Genomic DNA, 21442 nt, shown 5'->3' with positions numbered 1-21442 from the left:
GTGCAACATGGTAATTCAATGGGCATTGTGCTGCTTTTTCTGGTGAGCACGCCTTTGTAACGCCTTAGGGAGCAGTAGAATACATGCGGATATATTTTTACAGAAGAGGACCGTTTCTTCCAAGCTGTGGAAATGTGACTGGTAGTTGGTTTTCATAGAGGATAAAGAATGTATGCGCGTGAGCATTATAATAATAATAATAATAATACATTGATGTGGTTAGTCTTTACCTGTCCCCATTTCTGCGAGCGTACGTAAAATGAAGTGACCACGTCGTGCAAGTTGTTTCCTCCAATCACCACTAACTTGTCAGAGGCGCCCATTAGGAAGTAAAGAACTGGAAGGTCTGCATCTGCTCTGGTGAGCGTGGGGAGCAGCTCACGCCACAAATCTGCCACAGATTCCAAGAAACATTCAGATGACATTTTTCACTCCAGCAACCTGGATACTCGATTAAGCTGAATTCCATTCTCAATTTTGATACTAGTACTCATACCTTGCCTAGTGTCATACTGAAGAAGCACTTTCTCCCCAGTCTTCTGTATGCTACCCAGGACGTAGAGGAAATGTCTGAGACTGGCCGCCAAAGGCACATCGTGAGATAGAGATATGTTGAATTGAAAGTCCGTGAGGGGGAGCGACGATACAAACCTGAGGCACACAGACATGTTGAAGCTATACAAACCCAACTGCACAGGGTAGAATGCATAGCGTTGGGTATACGAAACTAACCTAGCCTAGACTAACATGGCAAAACATAGTATGACATAGCATTGCATACCGTAAACATGACATGAACATACAGAAAATTAGAGATGGGCATTCCGTGCATGGGACGGAACGGTCTGTCTGGACGGACGCCCATTTTGGGGAAGGATAATGAGAAGGAGGGGCTGAGCAAGGACGGAAGTGGGTTGTCATCCGTCCCTTTAATCGTTCCTAACCGGGTTATGTACCAACAACTATTTCGCGAATGATTGCCAGAAACACGCCCAGCATGTCTTACGTGCGTAATCCACCAATACAGTACTTCATACCATGCCGCTTGTCACGTGCATGTTCACCGTGTTTGTATGCTTTAAAAGGATAAGGACAGAAGGGGACAAAGGACGATTATTATTTGAATAAAGACGGAGAGATGAGGACGGCCAGGGAAATTAGGGTAAAGTGCCCATTTCTCCAATATATACATTCAAATATGTAGCATAACAATTTAGCAAAGACAAAGTAACCGCCTAGCATAGTGTAGGATAGAATAATATAACCATCTAGCATAGCATAACATAACATAACATAGCATCACATACTCCTCCATCCACTGAACGAGTGCTTTTTTATGGCAATGTCGTGACATTGCTTATTTCCTATACAGACCTCCATGTGTCCTCCCATGGATCATAGCACTCCACAGCTGTGTACAGGGCCGTGCTGGAGTCCGGGGTGACCAAAGAGTCCAAGTACCAGCCCCCCAATGCATAGATACGGCCCTGGCAAGTGCCTTCTGTGCCGTCGACCCACAAAACACATGCCACTTGTTATAACATAAAGGTTGAATGTTTAAAAAAAAATCTGCAATTCTCATCTTATCGTCTCCAAACATGGCAGGCATACAGAAAGAAGATAGCTGCACAACTTCTTTGTTGTTGGTTGCATTTAACTTTGACCTTAAGGAGACCATTAAAGGTCATAGTTCACTAGTAGAAAGGTAAAAAAATGAAATTGTAGTAAGTATGACAGGGGTGTCCAAACGTTTTGGATCAAAGATCTAATTTTCGATCAACTAACCTCCCGGGATCTACCCTTACCGGGGCGCGCATGCGCACAAACACAAACACAAGCGCGCGCACACACACACACACGCCATGATGAGAAACAGCCTGAAACAGAGGCATGCCACACACTTTTGCAGCCTGTTAACTATCGTAGCTAACACATACCGTTTTAAAGTGCTTCCCTGGGCCCTCCTAGATTCCTATTCTTTGCTCGTGCCCTCGGTGAATTGTACAAGAAGCAAACTCTGAATGAGAATCATGACGATAAAAGATAGAGCGCAACAGCTCTGATCACAAGCTGCAATTGCAAACTGCTGAGCGCTAACAACTTCCGGTGACATAATCACGCGCCACCGTAAATTTAAGATTTACCTGCTTTATTTTATTTAAAAAAAATAGTGAAAATGAGACTGATAAGATGATTAGGGTGCAGTGTATATTAACACAAAAATATATTACTAACATGTACAAAGACACACAAATGTTTTTTTTTTTTTTTTTTTCCTTCTCGACACTCCTCGGATCTACTTGGGACCTGTCTTAGATCTACCGGTAGATCAGGATCTACCTAATGGGCACCCCTGATCTATGACTATTATGGCAATATAATGTCATGTGATGGCGTAGTCACAGAAAAACCATTTCTTTTATGGTACTTGAAAGCTGACAAAAATGACACGGACAAGTCAACCTTGGGCCACATTTGATGCTAAGGGGCACATTTAATTTTTACATGTTGAGAAGGCTATACATTGGGATCTTTGTCTCACCTTTATAAGTGGAGCAGCAGCAGTCCATTCCCGAGTCAAAGGATTATACCTAAATGTGGCTATTTTGAAGTCCCACCTCCTCCTTACAAGGGTCCTGTAGCCTCCTATGATGTACAAGTAGTTATACAGCACCACAGCCGTGAAGCACCACTTGTCTGCCCGGAAAGGGAACTCGGCGATGGGAGACCATTCTCCGTTTTGCTCGGCAAAAATGTAGCGGGCGCGTTCTGTCTCCGGATCCTTCCAAGACTTCAGGTTCTCTTTACGAAGACTGCAGAGACGAGGCTTTCCTCGCATCCTGTTGGATTTATTATTGTTTAGTAATCATACATTTACGTATTATTCGGTTGATTCTCGTGTCGTCATTTTATGCTCGCAATGAAGAATGCTTCTGCCTGTCAGTATAGTTTGATTTTGCTTGCAAAGAAGAACGCTTATGCTTTCAATCATTAGTTTGCTTTGCCTGCAATGAAGAACGCTTATGCTTTCAATAAAGATTTATCCTTTATTATTTACTCACATCTATAATCATTATATGTTCTTCATTATGTGCTCACTTTTGCTTGCTGTACTGTGTGAGAAGTTAGGGTCGCAACCACCTTTCCGAGGACGTGGCTGGGAAGAGATAACGGTTAAGACTAAACAGCGAGCAAGGCTGAACCGTGAATGGAGACATCAACACCAGCTGCAACGGGATGTTTATGTCTATTTGCACACATGTACGTAAATTGCACTCACATACACACACATAGTCAAACAAGTTCAGTGTGTGTTCAACAGCCCCCACCCTTTAGGTTGGACACACCTATGTAGTAGCTTTTCCCAATAAATGAGGAGGTGAAGGGGGAGAGGGTTAGGGTTACGTGTGGAGAACTGAAACCGAACGCTTCTCCTCTTTCCCTCCTGGTACCAGAATCGAGTCTCCTGTCTCCTCCTTTTGGTTATTCTTGAGTGTCAATTTGGACCAACCTGACATTTTTGGGGGCTCGTCCGGGATCGCAACATACCTGACGCCTCCAGACGCTGAGTCGACGGCCAGGAAGACCGTGGCCACGGCAAAGACACCCTTTCTGGGACTGGTTTTCGGCTCCTCGTCTGGGGGCTGAGGGTTGAAGCGAATCCCAGAGGAGAGAGGACTACTCTTGGTAAGTAGGGCGGCGGTGTCCTGTACGTACTTAAACTCCGCATCGACACTCGAGGAGTGTTTGCGCGCCGGGTTTGTAAAGACGGAGGTCGGGGTCTTTAAACCTGTTTTCAATTGAAACACTCTCAGGGCAGGTGTTGTAGTTTGGTTCGAACGCCTGGTTCGAGACCCTGTGTGAGCCTGAGAGGGGTTTGTTGAGAAGGAACTCTTTCAACGGTGATTGAGTGTTTGCGCGCCGGCAAAAAGACGAGGTCTTTTTAAGCCGCAAAGCCCTGAGCCATACTAGTCCCTATCAGGCATACAGACCGTGCAAGTCTCTAAACTGATGAGGGCGACGGTGTCCTGCACGTGCTTAAACTCCGTGTGTAAATAATGTGTGTTAAACCCCGGGTATAAATAAGATAAGATATCCTTTATTCGTCCCACGGTGGGGACATTTATAATAATAATGTCTATATAGTGCGTTACCTCTGGTCAAGGTAATAGGATAAAACCAAATTAAATGCGCATAAATGTATGACTGTGTAACTGTGTGAGTGGAGGTTCGCTACCTCATCTGAACAGGACATTTGTTGTGGCAACTGTCTGAGGAAGCAGAGGCAAGAATTTCCCGCCACCTTGGTGGTAGAAGGTTGGAAATTACCTCAGTCGGAGAAATTGCCACCCTGTTCAAGGGAATAGTCAGCCTAGTTACCCTAGGTAAATCGCTGACTCTAAACAAAAAATTCTCAAATTCTCAAAGTTCCACCCCCTAATTCGCAAATGGGGGTTCATAATAGTAAGACCGTGGAGAGAGGTGATCCCAAAAAGAAGTTAACATGTAAGGACTGGAGATTCGTAGAGAGCCAATGTCCTTCGAAGATAAAACATTTAGATACGTGGATAGAAAAATACACCACCGTTATATCCGACTCTTCCGACATCTCCTCCTTTTCCACCATCCTCTCCACCCTCTTACAGAGGGGGCCATCCGATGGCCACCAGGGGAAAAGGAGATTTGGGAGTGGAATTTTCAAAAAATTGGAGTAGTGTTTTTTCCCCTGCTGCGACGAAGGTTGGCTCATCCGGGAGTGAGGTACGAGACGCTTTTCCCATGATTGAAGTTGCAAATCCAGACATAAAAGATGAGTCGCCTGTCATTCTTGTTTATAGAACATGGACACAAGAAGATGTAAAAAAAAGCCATAGACGGCATTACATCACATAAAATTGACGTGGTACAATTTGTCCAGGAAATGGAGGATCTGCGAAAATCATATCATCTAAATGGAGCTGAGGAGCAACAAGTTTGGATGGCGGCTTGTTTGACAGTAAATTGATGGTGTATACTGTATCGATATTTGGATGCAGTGAAGTCTTCTCGCGGATGACAAAATTAAAAGTTTGGATGTGCTTAACTTGGTTGTGAGCGGTAGTAAGGTGAATATTTTGGTTTGTCTGTCGGGTTGTGTCTGCGAATATGTGTTGGATTAGTCTTTGCGTGTGGGTGTGTAGATATGCGTGACTCTTGGCGCGACTCATGGAGTCTTGTTTGTTTTGTTTTCTGGCTTTTGCAGTGTAGAAGGTTTGTATGGCATCTATTATAATTACCGGTACTTGTAATTGAAACTGTTTTTATTATAATTCCTAACACCACTTCAGCTTCATAATTGCAACCGGCGCTACATGAAGTATGTGTAAATCAGGTAAAGAAATAAAATGGTTGAGTATGGGTGTGGTGACACAGAGAGTTTTGGATACTTATAGTGGGTGACAGGCAAGTGAAAATATTGATGGTGAGACGTAAGGTGATGATGGAAGTTGAGTATGTTGAGAATAAAGAAAGGCACAGGCAGGTGAGGTTTGACACAGTGATGCTACGAATGAGGAGGTCACCGTGTGTTTAGGTTGAAAAGGGCCGGAAGGTCACGAGATGCTTAGATGGTTGTTTGTAAGTCGTAAACAGTGGACGTGTGTGGGACGTTGTTAACTTTCTGGGAGGAGTTAGAATGTGTAAGTATACAGTGAAGGCCTTGATCTGGATGATTTGTGAATGTTAATGTCTGTGGGTTTCAGTTATCTTATTTGTTTTATAAATGCTTCTGTTATGCTGCTAATTGCCAGGATGTTCCGATTATGTTCCAATGTTTTTTTAGATTACGTTCATAAGACGCACATTTCTCTGGAAACCTGAGAAGAGCCATCACGGCTCCTGATGTGGGAGGAATGATGGTCTTGTCTCATGAATTTGGAAAATTCTGTTACAACTTTGCTATCCGTGGATTGTGTTGTGCCTTCCGTCATTATGAAATTTAATGACTAGAGTTGAAGCTATCGTCGAACATACAAATTCTTGTTGGTTTGAGTCATAAAAAAACCTGTCAGATTTTACGACACATCTCATTTGTGCATACACAGGCTGGATTTCTAATTTCGTTTGTCACAAGAGCAAAATCTTCCAGCTTTAATCAGCACGTTTCAGGGTCACGTGTGAATAATTTACAATTGGCTTCGTTAACTTAGTATGACTGCACGTTTTAAGGTCAACAGTGGCATTTTTGAGTATCACGCACCCTAGGTGGTGTTTACCAAAGACAGTTGTGGCATAGATAAGCCTTTTGGCAGCAGTGTATGGTGTGAACTCTGCATGCTGGAAGAGTGCTAGAAAAAAAAAGATAAAGGGATGAGCTGTTGCACACTAGCATGACGTTTTTTTTGTCGCATGGTTGGCATTTATTTTGTGTGTCTATGTTGTTATGTCGGTCCCCTTTAACGCTGGAAAAATGCACAGTGCTTAACCGTGCTACTTTGTTGTGGCTTCCTGATGGGTGTTTGTTTGTTTGTTTGTTGGAATGTGAACAGGTAATAGTGATTTGAGAGGTTGTAGGAGGAAGTACAACAAACTCATCTCATCTTATCTCCCGTTTTGTGTGTGTGTTGATTTGATTCATATTAATATTGCGATGACCTGCATGACTGCCTGATTGGAAACTCTAAATTGTCCCTAGATGTGAGCATGGGCTTGGGTGGTTGTGCTTGTGTCTGTGTGCCCTGTAGTTGGTTGGCGGCCGGTTCGGGTTGTCCCCATCCTGCTGCCCGGAGTTGGATGGAATAAGCTCCACTCACCCCCGCGAACCTCGTGAGGATAAAAGCGGATCGGACATTGAATGACTGAATGTATTGCTTCATATAGTGATGGGTCGTTTTATTGGGTACATCTCGGTTTAACGGGCGAAGGGAGGAATCTAGATATAAACAAGCGCGTTTTGCGGGCTATATTTCGGTAGGTTTGTGCGACTTTCGGTTTGTGCACGAACTGTTTGAGCATATACGGGAGCATATTTATGCGTCGCTTTTCTAAGTTGGTGGCCCGTTACAATACGGCATCTCATCAGTTTATTGGCTTAAAACTGATTTGTATAGTTATTTTGCGGTTTGCGGTTGTTGTATAACACGTGAAGTATTGTTAATTCAGTGTGACGAATGTTGTTCGTTTTTGTATCATGTTGTGATAGTTACGCGGCTCACATGGCAGCGATTTATTTTTTTTTAGGGGGGGACTTGCTGACTAACAGCAACATGATAACGTTTTGGGTTCAGTTCACTTATGTTTTATATGCGGCAACAAATTGGGCAGTGAACCCAAACTTCTTTTTTGTGTCATGGATTATCTCACGCATTGGCAGGGGGAATGGTGTCTCTGGTTCGGAAACATGATACAACCTATGGTTTTAACCAATGTTGGAATACGGTACATTTTGAACTACATCTCCATTTCAGATAATGTAGATGGTTTTCATTGAATTAATGAGGGGGTTTGGTTGAGGCTTTTCCAAAATGGGTCGAAAATTGATAAAATGGAATGCATGTTTCACATTTTGTTTGAGACACTATTGCTCCTGCCATCCACAATCTGCAGGATTGGTAGCAAGTCTGAAAGTATATGGTTAAAATTCGATTAAAGAAATTGAATTGAAATTGAATTGACTTATATGTTAATATTACGAGAATGGTGCTTTCTTCTTTGTTCGAAATATTGTTTGGGAGACTATATATATTATTGATAATTTCTACAAAATTGTGAACTAGGAAATTAAGCTGATTCGGTTGACAATATGTGAGAATGTTTAGAAAAAAAATGAATTGAGATTGCCGTAGGACGATTGTGCCTTTTTCACAGCAGGTTCCAGCAGACATGGCTCTGATTCGAAACATGAAAAACAAACATTGTGTTTCTTTGAAGTGTTGATGACCACACCGTTTGATGGACATTGTGAAAAGGTCATCTCGACAGAAACATCCACTGAGGAAGGTGAGCGAAGTCCGGTGACGCGATGGGCACAGTATTTTAGTTACTGGGAACATCAAACGACCGGCGGAAGAAGTTTCAAGACACCTTTGCACTCATTTAGGGTGTGTTTCTGTCGACATGCTAGAATATCAGTGGTGGTATGTCATTTCCTGTTATATGATCACACTAACACATGGTCGACTGTTCTCCTTTTTTATATGGTATTTGTGCTCTCCTTTAGCACATGTGAATGGGGATGTATTTTTTTAATAATAACCTACATTTTGCGAATAGATCTAGACCAGGGGTGTCAAACTCATCTTTGAGGCCGCTTTGGGGTTACACCTTCCTTCGATGGGCCGGTACGACGGAGAAATTTGATTAAATGGTTATATTTTATTAATTGTACAACTCAACTCAACTGTGTTTATAGAGCAACTTGAATCAACCATCGCTGTATACAAAGATATGTACATGGAGTGGATATATCAGAAATACAATGATGAAATTATTTGCTAACAACTACATATGGATGAATTGTGCCAATTCTGAAGCCAGTCATATTTTGTTCAATTATTGTTTGGTTGAGTGTTTTAACAGGTAACAAAATTATCACAAAATCTCACAAAAAAAGAAGGATCAGTTCCTCTTTCTCCTCTTCGCTCAGACACCTGTGGTGTCACGAGGAGGGTTGCAAAAAAGGGGGGTCATGAGTGATTTTCCTCAAAAGACAAATTCTTAATCATGTCAATCAAATAATAGGTCGTCACGATACGTGATGACCTGAGGCAGCTCCAGCAGGTTCCTACTCAGGTAATCGAACACGGTGCTCCTCAGCTCCAAGCAGTAGATCTCCCGAGCCAGTTTCAGGTAGGATAGACACCTCTCCGGCCTCAGCTCCTCGGTAAGCATGGACAGACACCGCAAGAGGAAGGACTCGGCCAGGAGGTAGTTGCTGACCTCCATAAACAACACACAGAAAGTTAGTTTGTCTCCTTCAAGTACGGCCACAATAAATCAGTTCATTGATCAAGAATTCAGTCGATTGTGTGGTTTTGATTTCCTCAATGGCAGAGAGTATCAGTTTGTACTTATAAGTTATTTTCTTACAACTAACCAATTATTCAATGACAAACATCAAAACTATAGACCATTTCATAATATTTGTGAACAATGGGGCACGTCCGGGTGGCACAGAGTGATTGACTTCCCCTGACTTGAATTGAAATTCCAGTGGCGGATTTTGGCATATGCAAAACGTGCAATTGCACAGAGCAGTGCTTGTGGGGGCACAACACCACTGATCCATCTCAACGTGGACCATCTCTGGGTATCTGTGGATACCTGTATGTACGAGCCTAACGCCTCATCCCGTGGGGTCTCAAATGTGTCATGGAAGTAAAACACCAACAGGCGGTGAAAGACGGCTGAGGACACGTGCTCCAGATGGACCATGTTCTCGGTGGCCTCCTTCATCCCCGACTGAGACAAAGCTCGGAAATACTCGGTGCATTCAGAAAGCCTTTTCAGGTCTGCCTGCTTGGACAGTGAGTGAAACGGATGTTAATGAAAATGGAAAATGGTTTTCTTGGAATACAGTGATTTGGAATTTGTGGAGGATACGGGCATAAGTAGTGACGATACGCAAGTAATCTTAGTTTTACTGTAAACCTCATAAATGCTTTGAATCAAAGAAAACAATTATTATATGCTTGGGAGCTGCTGTTTGCCCAATGACAACTCCACTCTTGACTCCAAAATTGAAAAAAGAAAAATAAATCATCTGGTAAATGGCAACTGAAATATGGGAGACTTTGCTGTATGTAGTGGCACTTACGTGGAATGTGTGCGTACTGGTTATGACGGTAACCATGCTTGCGCCTTGGCCTCCCGAGTCATACGTGCGAAGTGCCATGTTACTTTTCCACTCGTCTGAGTTTTCTTGGTGTGACGCATTGGGATGGGTGTCACCTGCTCCCCATGCAGCAACTTTGGGAAAAACACTGCAAAGTTTCACCATACCATATTTTAGCCACACACATATCCAATCTAATATCTTTCCAAAACAATTCCCAAGGAAGCTCATTTCAGAAGTAAGATACTAAAAAAAAATAAAGAAAAACTTGTCTTGCCCAGTTTCTTCTGGAGAAAGAACGATCCAGTTGGGTTAGCTTGGCACTTGATTCACTCTGGTCTATTTTTGGCATGTGAAACTTAGCCTTCCGTGGTCTCCACTTAACAGACACAAGGACCAAAGTAGTGGTGTCCAAACTATGGCCTGGGGGCCATTTGGAGCCTGTCGTCTATTTTTTAGCGGGCCGTCACATATAATATAATTAATACAGGCCATTGTTGGCCAATTACTTGCCAACATTGTATTCTATACCTACTTTCTATAATGCCCCTAGGTGTGAGTGTGAGCGCGGATGGTTGTTTGTCTCCGTTTGCCCTGCGATTGGCTGGCAACCAGTTGAGGGTGTCCCCGCCTACTGCCTGAAGACGGCTGGGATAGGCTCCAGCACCCTCCGCGACCCTTGTAAGGATAAAAGCGGACCGAAAAATTGATGAAAATTTGATATTTTCAACACTTCAGATTAGTTAATGATTTCAAAAAATGAAAAACCGAGTGGAGACTGACGATTAGAACCAATTTGTGGAAAAATATGAAGTTCATCATAATTGGAAATAAGTTTCCTCCCGACGCAACAACACATAAAAACAATAGGTAATTGCTTTCCATATCTTCGCCAACACAGATGGATAGATTTTAGAGTGTAAAATAAAAGGTGAAGAATGGGTAAGGGCACTTGTACCCTTCGATCTATCTGTTTGCAGTCTTTGGAAGAAAAAGTTTGGACATCCCTCTTCAAGAGACTTAAGTTTATTAAATTATATGCACTGATAGTACAAACAGGAGCAAATGAAAACAGAGAACAGTATATTTGGTCTGGATTTAAACACACTAGAAGCGTTCAACTTTTACTCAAGTACAACGGTGCATGACAAACCACAAAGACGTTTTCAAGCCATATATTTTAAGTTGTGCTCAACAAAATGAAAAAAAAAAGGTGCAGCAATATGTCAATCGATTGTTTTTTTTTCTATTCCTATGTATATTCTATGTATTTTTTTCCTTGTAACATCACTTGTAACACTTTTTGTCTTATGAGATTTATTTTGTAATATCACTTTTTTTTCTGGCAAATCTGGGACTTTGTTCCATAATTTTTATTGTAATATGACTTCGATGTTGCAGATTACAAAGTTATAATTTCATTAAAATAACACTGCAATAAAGAAAGTTGAATAACCGAAACATAAGAATAACTTCCTTGTAAAATTATTCCCTTGTCATCATTGTTCTCAGCGACAAGATTTTTTTTCCTGATGATGTTGCAACTTTTTTCTTACAAATTTATGACTACTGTCAAATAATTTTAAAAAATGTAATATGTCTTCAAAATAATTGTTTATTTCTTGGAATTTCACATTTTCCCCCTTGTAATATTAGGACTTTTTATTATTCCTACAAAATTATAACTAACTCAAAATGTTTTCATTTTTTTAACTACGTCTCAAATACTCCTATGTCCAGGATGGTGGAATCACCTCCCAATAAAAAGAAGAAAAAAAGAAAAAAAAGGGAACACAATGAATTTCAGTGTACTGTTTAGAGCCCCGGTTCACATGTGCTTCTTCATATGAATGTGGATGGAACATCAGCCATCAGGGAAAAGTGAGGTAGTCAAAAATAAAGGCACAAGCGCCTTCCGCAATGAAAGGACAAGACAAATGCTCATGTCAAAACGTGGTCCACAATAGTTTTAAATGGTGGAGGGTGCCGGGCGAGACCTCAAAATCCAACTAGATTTATAGAACTTGCTTGGACTACAGCTCACACAGATAAGAGATGCATGCCAAGACTGTTTGCATTACAAGCAAGACATCCAAGCAAGCTTTTTAAATAAACCGATACTTACAGTAATGAAAAAAAAAAAGATTGGATTTTAAATGAGTACAAGGAGGGTTTCAGGAGAAGAGCTTCTTTTGCTTGAAGTAAGCATCAAATCGAACCTGGGCGTAATCCTGGTAAATGATCACATCGTAGATTACAAAAAGACAAGTACATACATATTAGTAGCTTGACTTGTGAGTTTGATTTGTTCTGAAAATTTGAGATACAAACACTGGATGGTGTCAAAAAACGTGACAATGTCAAACAGCGGCAAAACTTCTCAAAGAAGAGGTCACAAAGATGCTTATCGCCACTCCTTGTTCAAATGTACTTAAAACTAGACATATAACAAAGACGATTCACAATGTGCATTTTATGAAAGTCTCCACGCAACACACAATGGCAAACACTATGAGCGGACGGGCTAATGAAATTAGCATCGATCGCGCGGCAGTTATAAACACAAACAGGTGCAACAGCTAGAATAATATAAAAATATCACAGGCTTACTCTTTATGCTGGTCTAAAACTAATAATAATCAAACGAATAGCCAGGGCGCACACACATCAGAAAGAGCAGCACAAAGAGTTATGGCATGAAATCATGATGACTAATGGTTTAATTCTACGTAATGTACTTAATTATTTTATTACTGTTTGTTTTAGAAAAGGTACCACTGTACTATTACTCTTTAAAAACCCAAATGAGACAAGATAAAGGATTCCTTCTTACCATGTAGCCAAACTCAATCTTGGAGAGCTTGGCTTGGATGATGGACCACAAGCCCCACAGGAAGTGTGATGCTAACGCATACCTGCATGGTAGTGATGACAAAGCATCTCAAGATTGTACTATACTTTTTTTTTGTCAACACGTTTGACACCCCGGTTTACCGGTTGGCTTCAAAGATGATATCTTCTTCCATCTGCCTCTGGTCCACACTTTTATCACCGCATCCTGCGTACTCCTTTAGATAACTTCGGATGAAATGAAGCTGCAGGGGGAGAAAGTAAAATATTTGTCACTATGTACAGTTAGATTTTTTTTATGGTTTTTGGAAGCTCTGTCATTATTTTTTGAATGTAATTTTCTTAAAATTACGACTGTTCTCTTGCAAATTGGCAACCCATAAAATAAAATGAAAACTTTTTTCTTGTTAGTCTTGTCGAACGATGCATTTTTCATTATCTTTGTATCATGTTTTTTCTTGAAGACAAAAAGGTTAACAGCTTCAAATATGACTTTCTCCTTAACTTTAGTCATTACAAAATATTTTCAATTCACATTATGACTATTTTTGCGAAATTGTGTGATTTTTTTCTTGTACTATTACAACTTTTCTTCAAAATTTGCAGCCATTTTACAAAATGAGGACTTCCCCCCCAATGTCTCTTAAAATCAATTTGTTCTTGTTTATATTTACAACTCGTCTTTTTCTTTTCTCTCATAATACTTCTCATAAAATTCCCCCTCCCCCCATGTGAGGAGCTACAGCATTTTTCTATTTTTATGTTTTGTTTCATTCCCCTTTCTCAACATTTCATTCAGTAACATGTTCAAGAATTCCAATACAGGGCACTGTGACAACAACTACAATGTATCATGTACGATGGAGAATGCAATCAGAAATGCTGTAGTTTTTATTGTGTTCGACTGCGCTAATCTGCACCAAAAATTTTGCCTTTACAAAAATAATTATGTTCAGTTTATGAATAATTTGTAAACGTGAATAACTGAGCAGTCCAACTGAATTCAAATGTGTCCAAACCTGTTGCTCTCTGCTTGGATAATCCTCTGGCGTGGCTTTGTAGAAGGGCCACTGGTTGTAAGTGTAGTCATACATCCACTCGCAGAAATGGTTCCCGAAATCGAAACCCCTAAATAATACACAATGAAAATGAAAACACTCACTAACGTAATTTATATAAAGCCACATTTCAAACATGACGTCACCTGTAGTTGTAGCTGCTGTACTCAAAGTCTATGAGCATCAGTCGGTCTGTTGCGCTTTGGTCACCTCTGTGCAGCAGCAGAACATTACCTGCACAGACAAAAGTGTTCTTACCGTGTACTTCAGCAGAAGTACAGATACTTGACTTAAAACATAAATAAACGTAAGGGAATTGAGGCTCTTTTGACCAAGTAATGAGTAGAAAAAGTATTTGTACTTTGTTGCTTCCTACCCCTCGCAAATGCAAACCTGACCATTCTGCACACAAATGACTAAACATTTATGACCAAGCTGTTAGTGGTATGTAGAGCCTACCATTAATGAAGAGAAGAGAGTGAGTTGCTAGAATTCTATTTTTTTTTACCTTCTTGGACATCATTGTGGCAGAAGACCACAGGCGATGGCGTTGCTGCTAGCAACTCACTGTGTATAAAGCAAGAACAGGAGACATTTGACCTTATTAAACAGTGAAGGACAACACAAGACATTCTGCAAAATGCAAACAATTTGAATACTCAACAAATTTGACATTAAAGTGCTTCTTCTGTAACTGCAAATGACAATGGTCCAAAATATTACTCATATGATCAAATTACTCGGTTTCGTCTGCATGTGAGAGTCTGGGTGAAAGTGGTGACCTACAGCAGCTCCTTGGGAATGTTCTCTTTTTCCATTTGTGCATTTGTCCCATTCAACATTACAAAAGGTAAGAGCTAACAGGTTGGGTGCAACACACGAAAACATTTTAGAGAATACAAAGGTGCCCTTTGTAGAACAAAAGGTGTAATATAAATGATATTTCCCAAGTTAACTAGTTAAAAATAATATTTTACTTCCCCCTTTTTAAACTTTGCTGATCACTTTTTTTCCTTGACAAAAATAAAAATGGATCCCCATTACATTACAAATACAACTTTATTCTCACAATACATGCTATAACTTTTTTTCTCCACAACAATATGCTTTTTTTCCCGTGACGTAACTTTTTTTCTTTGAATATCGCCAACTTTTTCAACTCCTATTGCATTGATGGCTACACATGGTAGTTACCCGTTTATTTATGAGGGGGTTCTTGTAAAATGTCTCCCATAGATGGAAAAAGATTGAGAGGCAACTTTTGCACTAATGTGTGTGTGTGTGTGTGCGTGTGTGTGTGTGTGTGTGTGTGTGTGTGTGCATGTGTGTGTGCGTGTGTGTGTGTGTGTGTGCGAGTGTGTGCGAGTGTGTGTGCGTGTGTGTGCGTGTGTGTGCGAGTGTGTGCGTGTGTGTGTGTGTGATTAAAACAATGTTAGGAGTAAATGATGTGTCATCAAGTACTGCAACACAATCTGAATCTAAGATTTTGATAAGGGAGCATGCTGAGTGATGACTATTGGACTATTGAGAGGAGAAGGCACTGGGACAAAGGTCAGCTGCTTTCCCAATGAAGGCAAAAATCAAGCTAGCTCTTCTCCAAATCATAATCGAATTACAGTATGTACGTAATTGTTTTTTTTGCCCCTTATCCATGTTGTATAAAACAGTTTTATGAGCACTGTCCCGTAGCAGTAAAACATTGACATTGCACACATTATGATTAAAGGGCCCATGACTATGTTGTATCATCTCAGACCAGCTACAATTATAATTATTCCAGTGCTCCGACTTTTTGGGGGTTTGTAATGTACAATACTGGAAAAGCACAATGTATCATGCCGGCTATTATAATTATGTTGACAATCATAGGATGTTCATTTGTTTTTGTTTTTTAAAAAAATTAATATGATGTTATATTATAATTTGATTCCAACTGACAATGAATGTCAGTGAATGTATTGCTTTATATTAACTACCAATATATCAGTTTATAAAATGGTCAAAATCACAGAAAAAAGTCCACTGAAATTGTATTTTTACATTGTTGATTAATTACTGTAACTGTGAAATATAAACTGAAATAGCTGTATTTTATTTATTCATTCATAAACTGCTGTTATCTAATTTTACAAAAAGCAATTTACTCACAATTTGAATTACATTCCATTTAAATTTACTCTTAACTTTATTTTATTTGATGAGATTATAGTTCTCTTGAATGAATTAACATTCATACTATAGCTTCTACTCACATAACTATTGAATTTACTCAATTATTCACTTCATTAAAAAAAATTATGATGACCCAATTATGTTTTGGGTATGTAATATTAACTATGAAAATGAAGTCATTTTGCTGATTCATTTTTGCGTATAGATCTTGACACCGTTATAGGACTCAAAGTGTTGTATAGGTCATTAAGTGGCAGTAAATCCACTCACCGGAGGTTTTTGAGCTCCGTTGACAAGTTGTGCTTCATTAGTTTCTGGTACTTCTTCACATGAGTGTCACGTGTAAAAGTCAGCGTCAACACTTGATCCATGTATCTAACGGAAGCCGACATGCAACATTATTAAACAAGCGCGAGTGATGTGGGGAGATAGCTACTTTGACCACTTACTTGTTAATGGTCGCAAACAGCCAGGTGGGCTCTTTGTTAAAGGGCATAACCATTTTGTGAAAACGCGCCAACTTGGTGGCGATCTCGGCGGAGATGTCGGAGTCTGACAGCTGATCTGTGCGCATGCGGGTGTTCTGTGAAAAGGAGAAACGGCAATATGAGGCCCAAAAAGTGCCTTTTATACTTGTACCCGGATCTTCCGTGGACACTTAATCCACCTCTAAAAACATCACTATCATATCACAGTCATTGAAACTGAATGTTGAAATGTGAATCTTAGCAAGTATAAGTACGTAACTTTACTCAAAAGATGGTTGGCCGTGTTTACTACACTCTTGACCTATAAGTTGCTTATTATGTGTTGATTTTGTTACCGTTTGTTCAAAAAAAATGTTCAAAGTGGCAACCATGTCTTCCCTTCGCCACCTGTAAAAGCATTCCAATATAGTCTAACTATCTGTGGCAGGATAAGTTAAATTGGCTATTTCTCTGTGGAGTGCCACAGCCAGTCTGCTTTGAGGCTGAAATGTTGCTTAGATGCAGGTTAGGCTCACATGGCACTGAGACAGATGTCTGGTGGGACAGAAAAAAAAAATCTATTCCAAAACGTAAAACAGGAAACTGAAACGCTACAAAATTAAGAGAAGATGCTCTTGGACAGGGGTGCCAAACCAATCGATCGCGATGGACCGGTAGTCCGTGGACTGGTCCCAAGTAGCTCGCGAGGGGTGTTGGGGGAAATGGGTGGTGGGGGGATTCATGTGTCAGTGCTCGTGGTGTTAATATGATATACACTATATTTGTGTTGATGTACACTACATGCTAAGTATCCGATCAATTTCACAAAAAAAGTATTTCAAAAATACATTAAAATGCAAAAGGTCACCTTTAACCTGCGGCGGCGAAGCATTTTAAGTGGTATACATGAGCTACGATCGTGATGTTTTCACAGTTAACACACTTCAATAGTGCATCCCATGGCTCCGTCAGGCACTCCTGATCTTGAGAACTAATTAATCAAATTCCATGGGACAAATATGAGAAGTTAGGTTGTAAATCAAGGTCAGTTTTGTACCGGAAAATACTGTTCCAAGCGCCCTTCTGGGAAGATGCCGTACAGTTTGGGTCCCAAAGTCCGTTCGGCCAAGATGGCAAACATAACGCTCTCCAACACTAGCGAGTCTACGCCCTGCAGGATGGCACCGTAGATTCTGAGAAGCACCTGACGAGGCTCCTCCCCCACACTTGCCAAGTGGTCAGGCAGGCTGCACAGGTATAGCAGATTACTCAAGCCACCACTGAAAAACAGCAACAAAACACAATCACTATCATGATCATCCCGAACATTTGCATTTCACCAGGTCTCGACTCAGCTAGCGTCAAAAATATGTACCAGTACTTCGTGTTTTTGTGTGACATGATAGTGGGAGATAAAATTATTAATCCATGAAATACATCAGAAAGATAATGGATGGGGATGGCATGTCTTGTATGATAGTTGATTGAAATGCATAGCTGACTCTCTGTTATGCATTAAAGAATGTTTCATTGCTTTTGCCATAATCATTTTTCACCAGGGGCGGCCCGGTAGCCCAGTGGTTAGCACGTCGGCTTCTCAGTGCAGAGGTACCGGGTTCGATTCCAGCTCTGGAACTCCCTGTGTGGAGTTTGCATGTTCTCCCCGGGCCTGCGTGGGTTTTCTCCGGGTGCTCCGGTTTCCCCCCACATTCCAAAAACATGCATGGCAGGCTGATTGGACGCTCTAAATTGTCCCTAGGTGTGAGTGTGGGCGTGGATGGTTGTTCGTCTCTGTGTGCCCTGCGATTGACTGGAAACTGATTCAGGGTGTCCCCCGCCTACTGCCCGAAGACGGCTGGGATAGGCTCCCGCACCCCCCGCAACCCTAGTGAGGATTAAGCGGTTCGGAAAATGGATGGATGGATTTTTCACCAGATAAAGTGTGGTTCAGATAGTTGCAGTTTTTCACCGCAGGGCTTGGTCCCTATCTCAGGCAAATAGTCGGTCGGGTTCACTGTATCCTTCTGGTGACATTTTTGTTTGGTGGTGTGCCTTGACAATTTTCAGATTCTGGAAAGGCAGCGTAATAGAAGAAGAGAATGCTAAACTGCAGCAATCATTTCCACAAAACAAAGAAAATAAATAACCGTGAATACTGTTGATTGCTGTTTGTACGTGTTGCTGCTTCGTTTATTTGCTAGATATGGGTTTGCTAATTTACGCTCGCCTGTCTTTAGCATTGAGTTATAAATGTTAGCATTGGGCGAATGGACTTTCATTATTATGGGTATTGGATTGGATAAACTTAATTGTCAAATGTACTGTATGAGGAACATAGAGCACATATGAAATTTCTTCCCTCTGAACACATTCATTCATTCATTCATTCATCTTCCGTACTGCTTGATCCTCACTAGGGTCGCGGGGGGTGCTGGAGCCCATCCCAGCCGTCTGCGGGCAGTAGGCGGGGGACACCCTGAATCGGTTGCCAGCCAATCGCAGGGCACACATAGACGAACAACCATCCACGCTCACACTCCTCTGAACACAAAACAAGAGTATATAGTATGGTTGATTATTTTGAGTGATTATAAAGTGCAATTGACTTAAGTTTCAAGTTCTTTTTTACATGAACTAAGCTTGAGGCAAGCATGCTTTGCACTTTATTTGGAGAACTGTGTAAGCAAGTCTTTTTGTTTGCTTTCAGTGGATAGAGGAGAGAAAAAAAGCCTGAAAGCAGGAGCTGTGTTATTGCTGCACGGTGTTTTTAAAAGTACACATTTCACTGAGCAGTCCTGTACATGTAGCGAATGTTGTTTAGTCATCAGGGTTTGTTAAATGTGAAAGGTTACAAACACCTTCGACAGACTTTTGTCAACAGTTTAAACCGCAAACTGTTTTTTTTGGTTGCCCAAAAATTTGTTTACAATTGGTTAAATACGTTCATATGTGTTTACGTTAGTTTTGAAAGGGTGGGAGGAGTAATAAAATAGCTTCGAGAATATGTTCTCTCTATATTGCGGATTTTCATCTGTCACGAGAGGGTCCACACTGTATCCCCCGTCATAAACGGGGGCTCTCGGTTTGTCGAGACTACCGCAAAAAAATATTCTAAAAACCATTCGACATACATGGCACAAAATGACGTGGGGTTGAACTGATTCGGTATTCACCTGACGATGCTGATTTGAAAGTCCATTATTTGGATGGTCTTCCACGCACCGGACAGGAAATCTCGGCACCACGCGAACGCCCTTTCCTTCGTTTCCCGGTCCACCTCCACGGTCCTGCCGCCCTTGAAGGACTCCGCCTCGGAGTCGTCGTCGCCGTTGCCCCCCAAAAGTGGACTCGGGGTTCTCGAGGTTCTCTCGTGGGCGAGAATAAGCAACTCGTAGCTGGTGGGCTTCTTCACGTCCACCGGGACCGCGTCGCCACTTACATTGACGCCCGCCTGCATTGTGAGTTTCTGGGATAAGAGCTGAGGAGAACCGGGGCAAACTATGGGTCGGAGAGAACGACAAGAGGTTACTGGTGACGGACGGAGCTCCCCAGCAATGCCCAATAATCGGAAAACCAAAGCATATCTAGTTAAGCGCATGAGGTCAATGTTCAATCGTCATCAGTACAGCAGCTGTAACGCCGACTTTGCCTGCATACTGTAAGCCACGTGACGATCTTTGTCTGTGGTCCCAATTGTCCAATCGCAGTTCACTTCCGGGTTGGAAGACAAGCTGATAGCTTGTGCCGGGTGGCGCTGTTCTACGTCACTAACGGTACGATCCGGACTTCCAAGAAATTAAACTGAAGTAATGTGTATGTATTGGTAGCACGTTCGTTTTGTTTTCTATTTGCTGAGAATTGTATTCTGACATGTCCAATAATGATTTGAAATGAAGAAAAAAAAAAGAAATTGAAGTCACTATTACCAGGAATTTTAGATTTTTTTTCTCTTTAGTAATCTGTAAAATACACTTTGAGCAAGGAGTTTTGTATTTTATTCATGTTGACCATGTTTCACAATTCTACCTTAACTGCTATTTTGGTGATTGATGTGCAAATTGTCCATCTGTGTAGACATGCTCCTTGTGGATTGCACGCCAATCCGCACCTAAATGAACTATACTGTAATGTACTTTTACTTTACCAGTAGTTCAAAAACCTTTTACACCAAACGCCAACTCAATAAATACTAATTGGGTCTCCAAGTACAACTGTAATGACATAATTTTGCCGTTTGAAAAATGCACTTACTCCTGTATCAGGAAAAAATGGACTAATGAGTTGGGTTCTCTTTTGAGTAATGAGTAAAGCACAACAGAATGACTGTGTTCGCTCACGTCAGTGCTCTCATTTCAGCCCCAAGAGTGCATCTGTGTCATTAATCTGAGCAACATAAAAGTAAATTAGCCAGTCTCTCAAAATAATTTCTACCATGCCTGAATTTCCACAAAATCTGTTTTTGAATCAATTTAGCTGTTAAAGGGTAAAATTGTCATGGTAGAAAATATATTTTTTCAATTGCACTGCCTTGTTCGGATCAATGTAAATCTTCATCTTCGTCGATCAGAAAATACTGTAAATGGGTGCACAACAGTAGAATAACACATTCAGTTGTCCTATATTTTAGGTTTGTTAGAGAGAAAAATGTGTCACCTGCATTCTCTGAGGCAGAAATGGCTTCATTGGTGATGGCCAACCGGGTCAAATCTGCCACCTCCGGGTCGTCGGAGAAAAATATTGAAACATTTCTGAAGGCGGCCATTATGTGAAAATATTTTCTCATCAACAGGTATTGTTAAAAAAAAAGCAGATCAGTGCTGTATAAAAATAGCTTTCCTTATGGCTTACCTGAGATAGAAAAGGCGAATTTGCCTCTCACATCTTTTTTTCTGACTCGATGAACACAACCGCCTATAAAAGGTGTTTTTTGTGGGTGTGTTTTGGCAAACAACCTCTGCCTGAACCTTTTTGTTTTTTGAGACACACCTAAAGAATCTTATGTTGAAACGCTCCATAACGTGATCCGCAACTTTGAGATAATTTCTTTGTGACTCATGTTGCTATGCTGCACTCAAATACAAAAA

At 41.0% G+C, this 21442-nt stretch overlaps 2 protein-coding genes across 3 annotated transcripts in view; both read right to left on the bottom strand.

The window, feature by feature from the left end:
* The window catches only part of LOC127597335 (kelch-like protein 42), an 11519-nt gene extending 841 nt beyond the window's left edge, over positions 1-10678 (bottom strand). The window contains exons 1-8 of the mRNA XM_052060337.1: positions 9794-10678; positions 9301-9492; positions 8732-8916; positions 8583-8627; positions 2506-2840; positions 1375-1498; positions 497-651; positions 231-391 (exon numbers count right to left, since the gene is read on the bottom strand). Of these exons, the coding sequence (XP_051916297.1) occupies positions 231-391; positions 497-651; positions 1375-1498; positions 2506-2840; positions 8583-8627; positions 8732-8916; positions 9301-9492; positions 9794-10042 (1446 nt within the window). The 5' untranslated portion in view covers positions 10043-10678. The remainder of the gene's footprint in view (positions 1-230; positions 392-496; positions 652-1374; positions 1499-2505; positions 2841-8582; positions 8628-8731; positions 8917-9300; positions 9493-9793) is intronic.
* A 143-nt stretch (positions 10679-10821) lies between these two features.
* On the bottom strand, positions 10822-21279 carry chkb (choline kinase beta). 2 transcript variants are annotated; one of them, XM_052060282.1, is made up of 11 exons: positions 21012-21279; positions 19532-19856; positions 17416-17638; positions 16341-16474; positions 16162-16266; positions 14228-14286; positions 13866-13953; positions 13681-13789; positions 12806-12906; positions 12645-12726; positions 10822-12042 (listed from the first exon to the last, which is right to left on the bottom strand). In XM_052060282.1, exons 1-11 carry the CDS (start codon positions 21139-21141, stop codon positions 11986-11988), a joined length of 1413 nt encoding a protein of 470 aa, XP_051916242.1. In that variant the 5' UTR covers positions 21142-21279; the 3' UTR covers positions 10822-11985. The 2 variants fall into 2 exon arrangements, with proteins under 2 accessions (XP_051916242.1, XP_051916243.1); XM_052060283.1 differs by lacking the exon at positions 21012-21279 and adding an exon at positions 20003-20186.
* Positions 21280-21442: the final 163 nt, after the last annotated feature.

Source organism: Hippocampus zosterae, chromosome 3 (genome assembly GCF_025434085.1).
Source record: "Hippocampus zosterae strain Florida chromosome 3, ASM2543408v3, whole genome shotgun sequence".
Lineage (NCBI taxonomy): Eukaryota > Metazoa > Chordata > Actinopteri > Syngnathiformes > Syngnathidae > Hippocampus > Hippocampus zosterae.
The sequence above is the reverse complement of the archived record's forward strand: the minus strand, read 5'-3'. Positions and strand labels throughout refer to the sequence as shown.

Excerpts from the sequence above, each read along its gene's own strand:
- chkb (XM_052060282.1), bottom strand. The coding sequence starts at position 21,141 with ATGAGAAAATATTTTCACATAATGGCCGCCTTCAGAAATGTTTCAATA. Across the intron at positions 14,287-16,161 it reads ACGGAGCTCAAAAACCTCCG|TGAGTTGCTAGCAGCAACGC; the intron begins GTGAGTGGATTT and ends CTTTATACACAG. Across the intron at positions 12,043-12,644 it reads AGATTGAGTTTGGCTACATG|GATTACGCCCAGGTTCGATT; the intron begins GTAAGAAGGAAT and ends ATCATTTACCAG.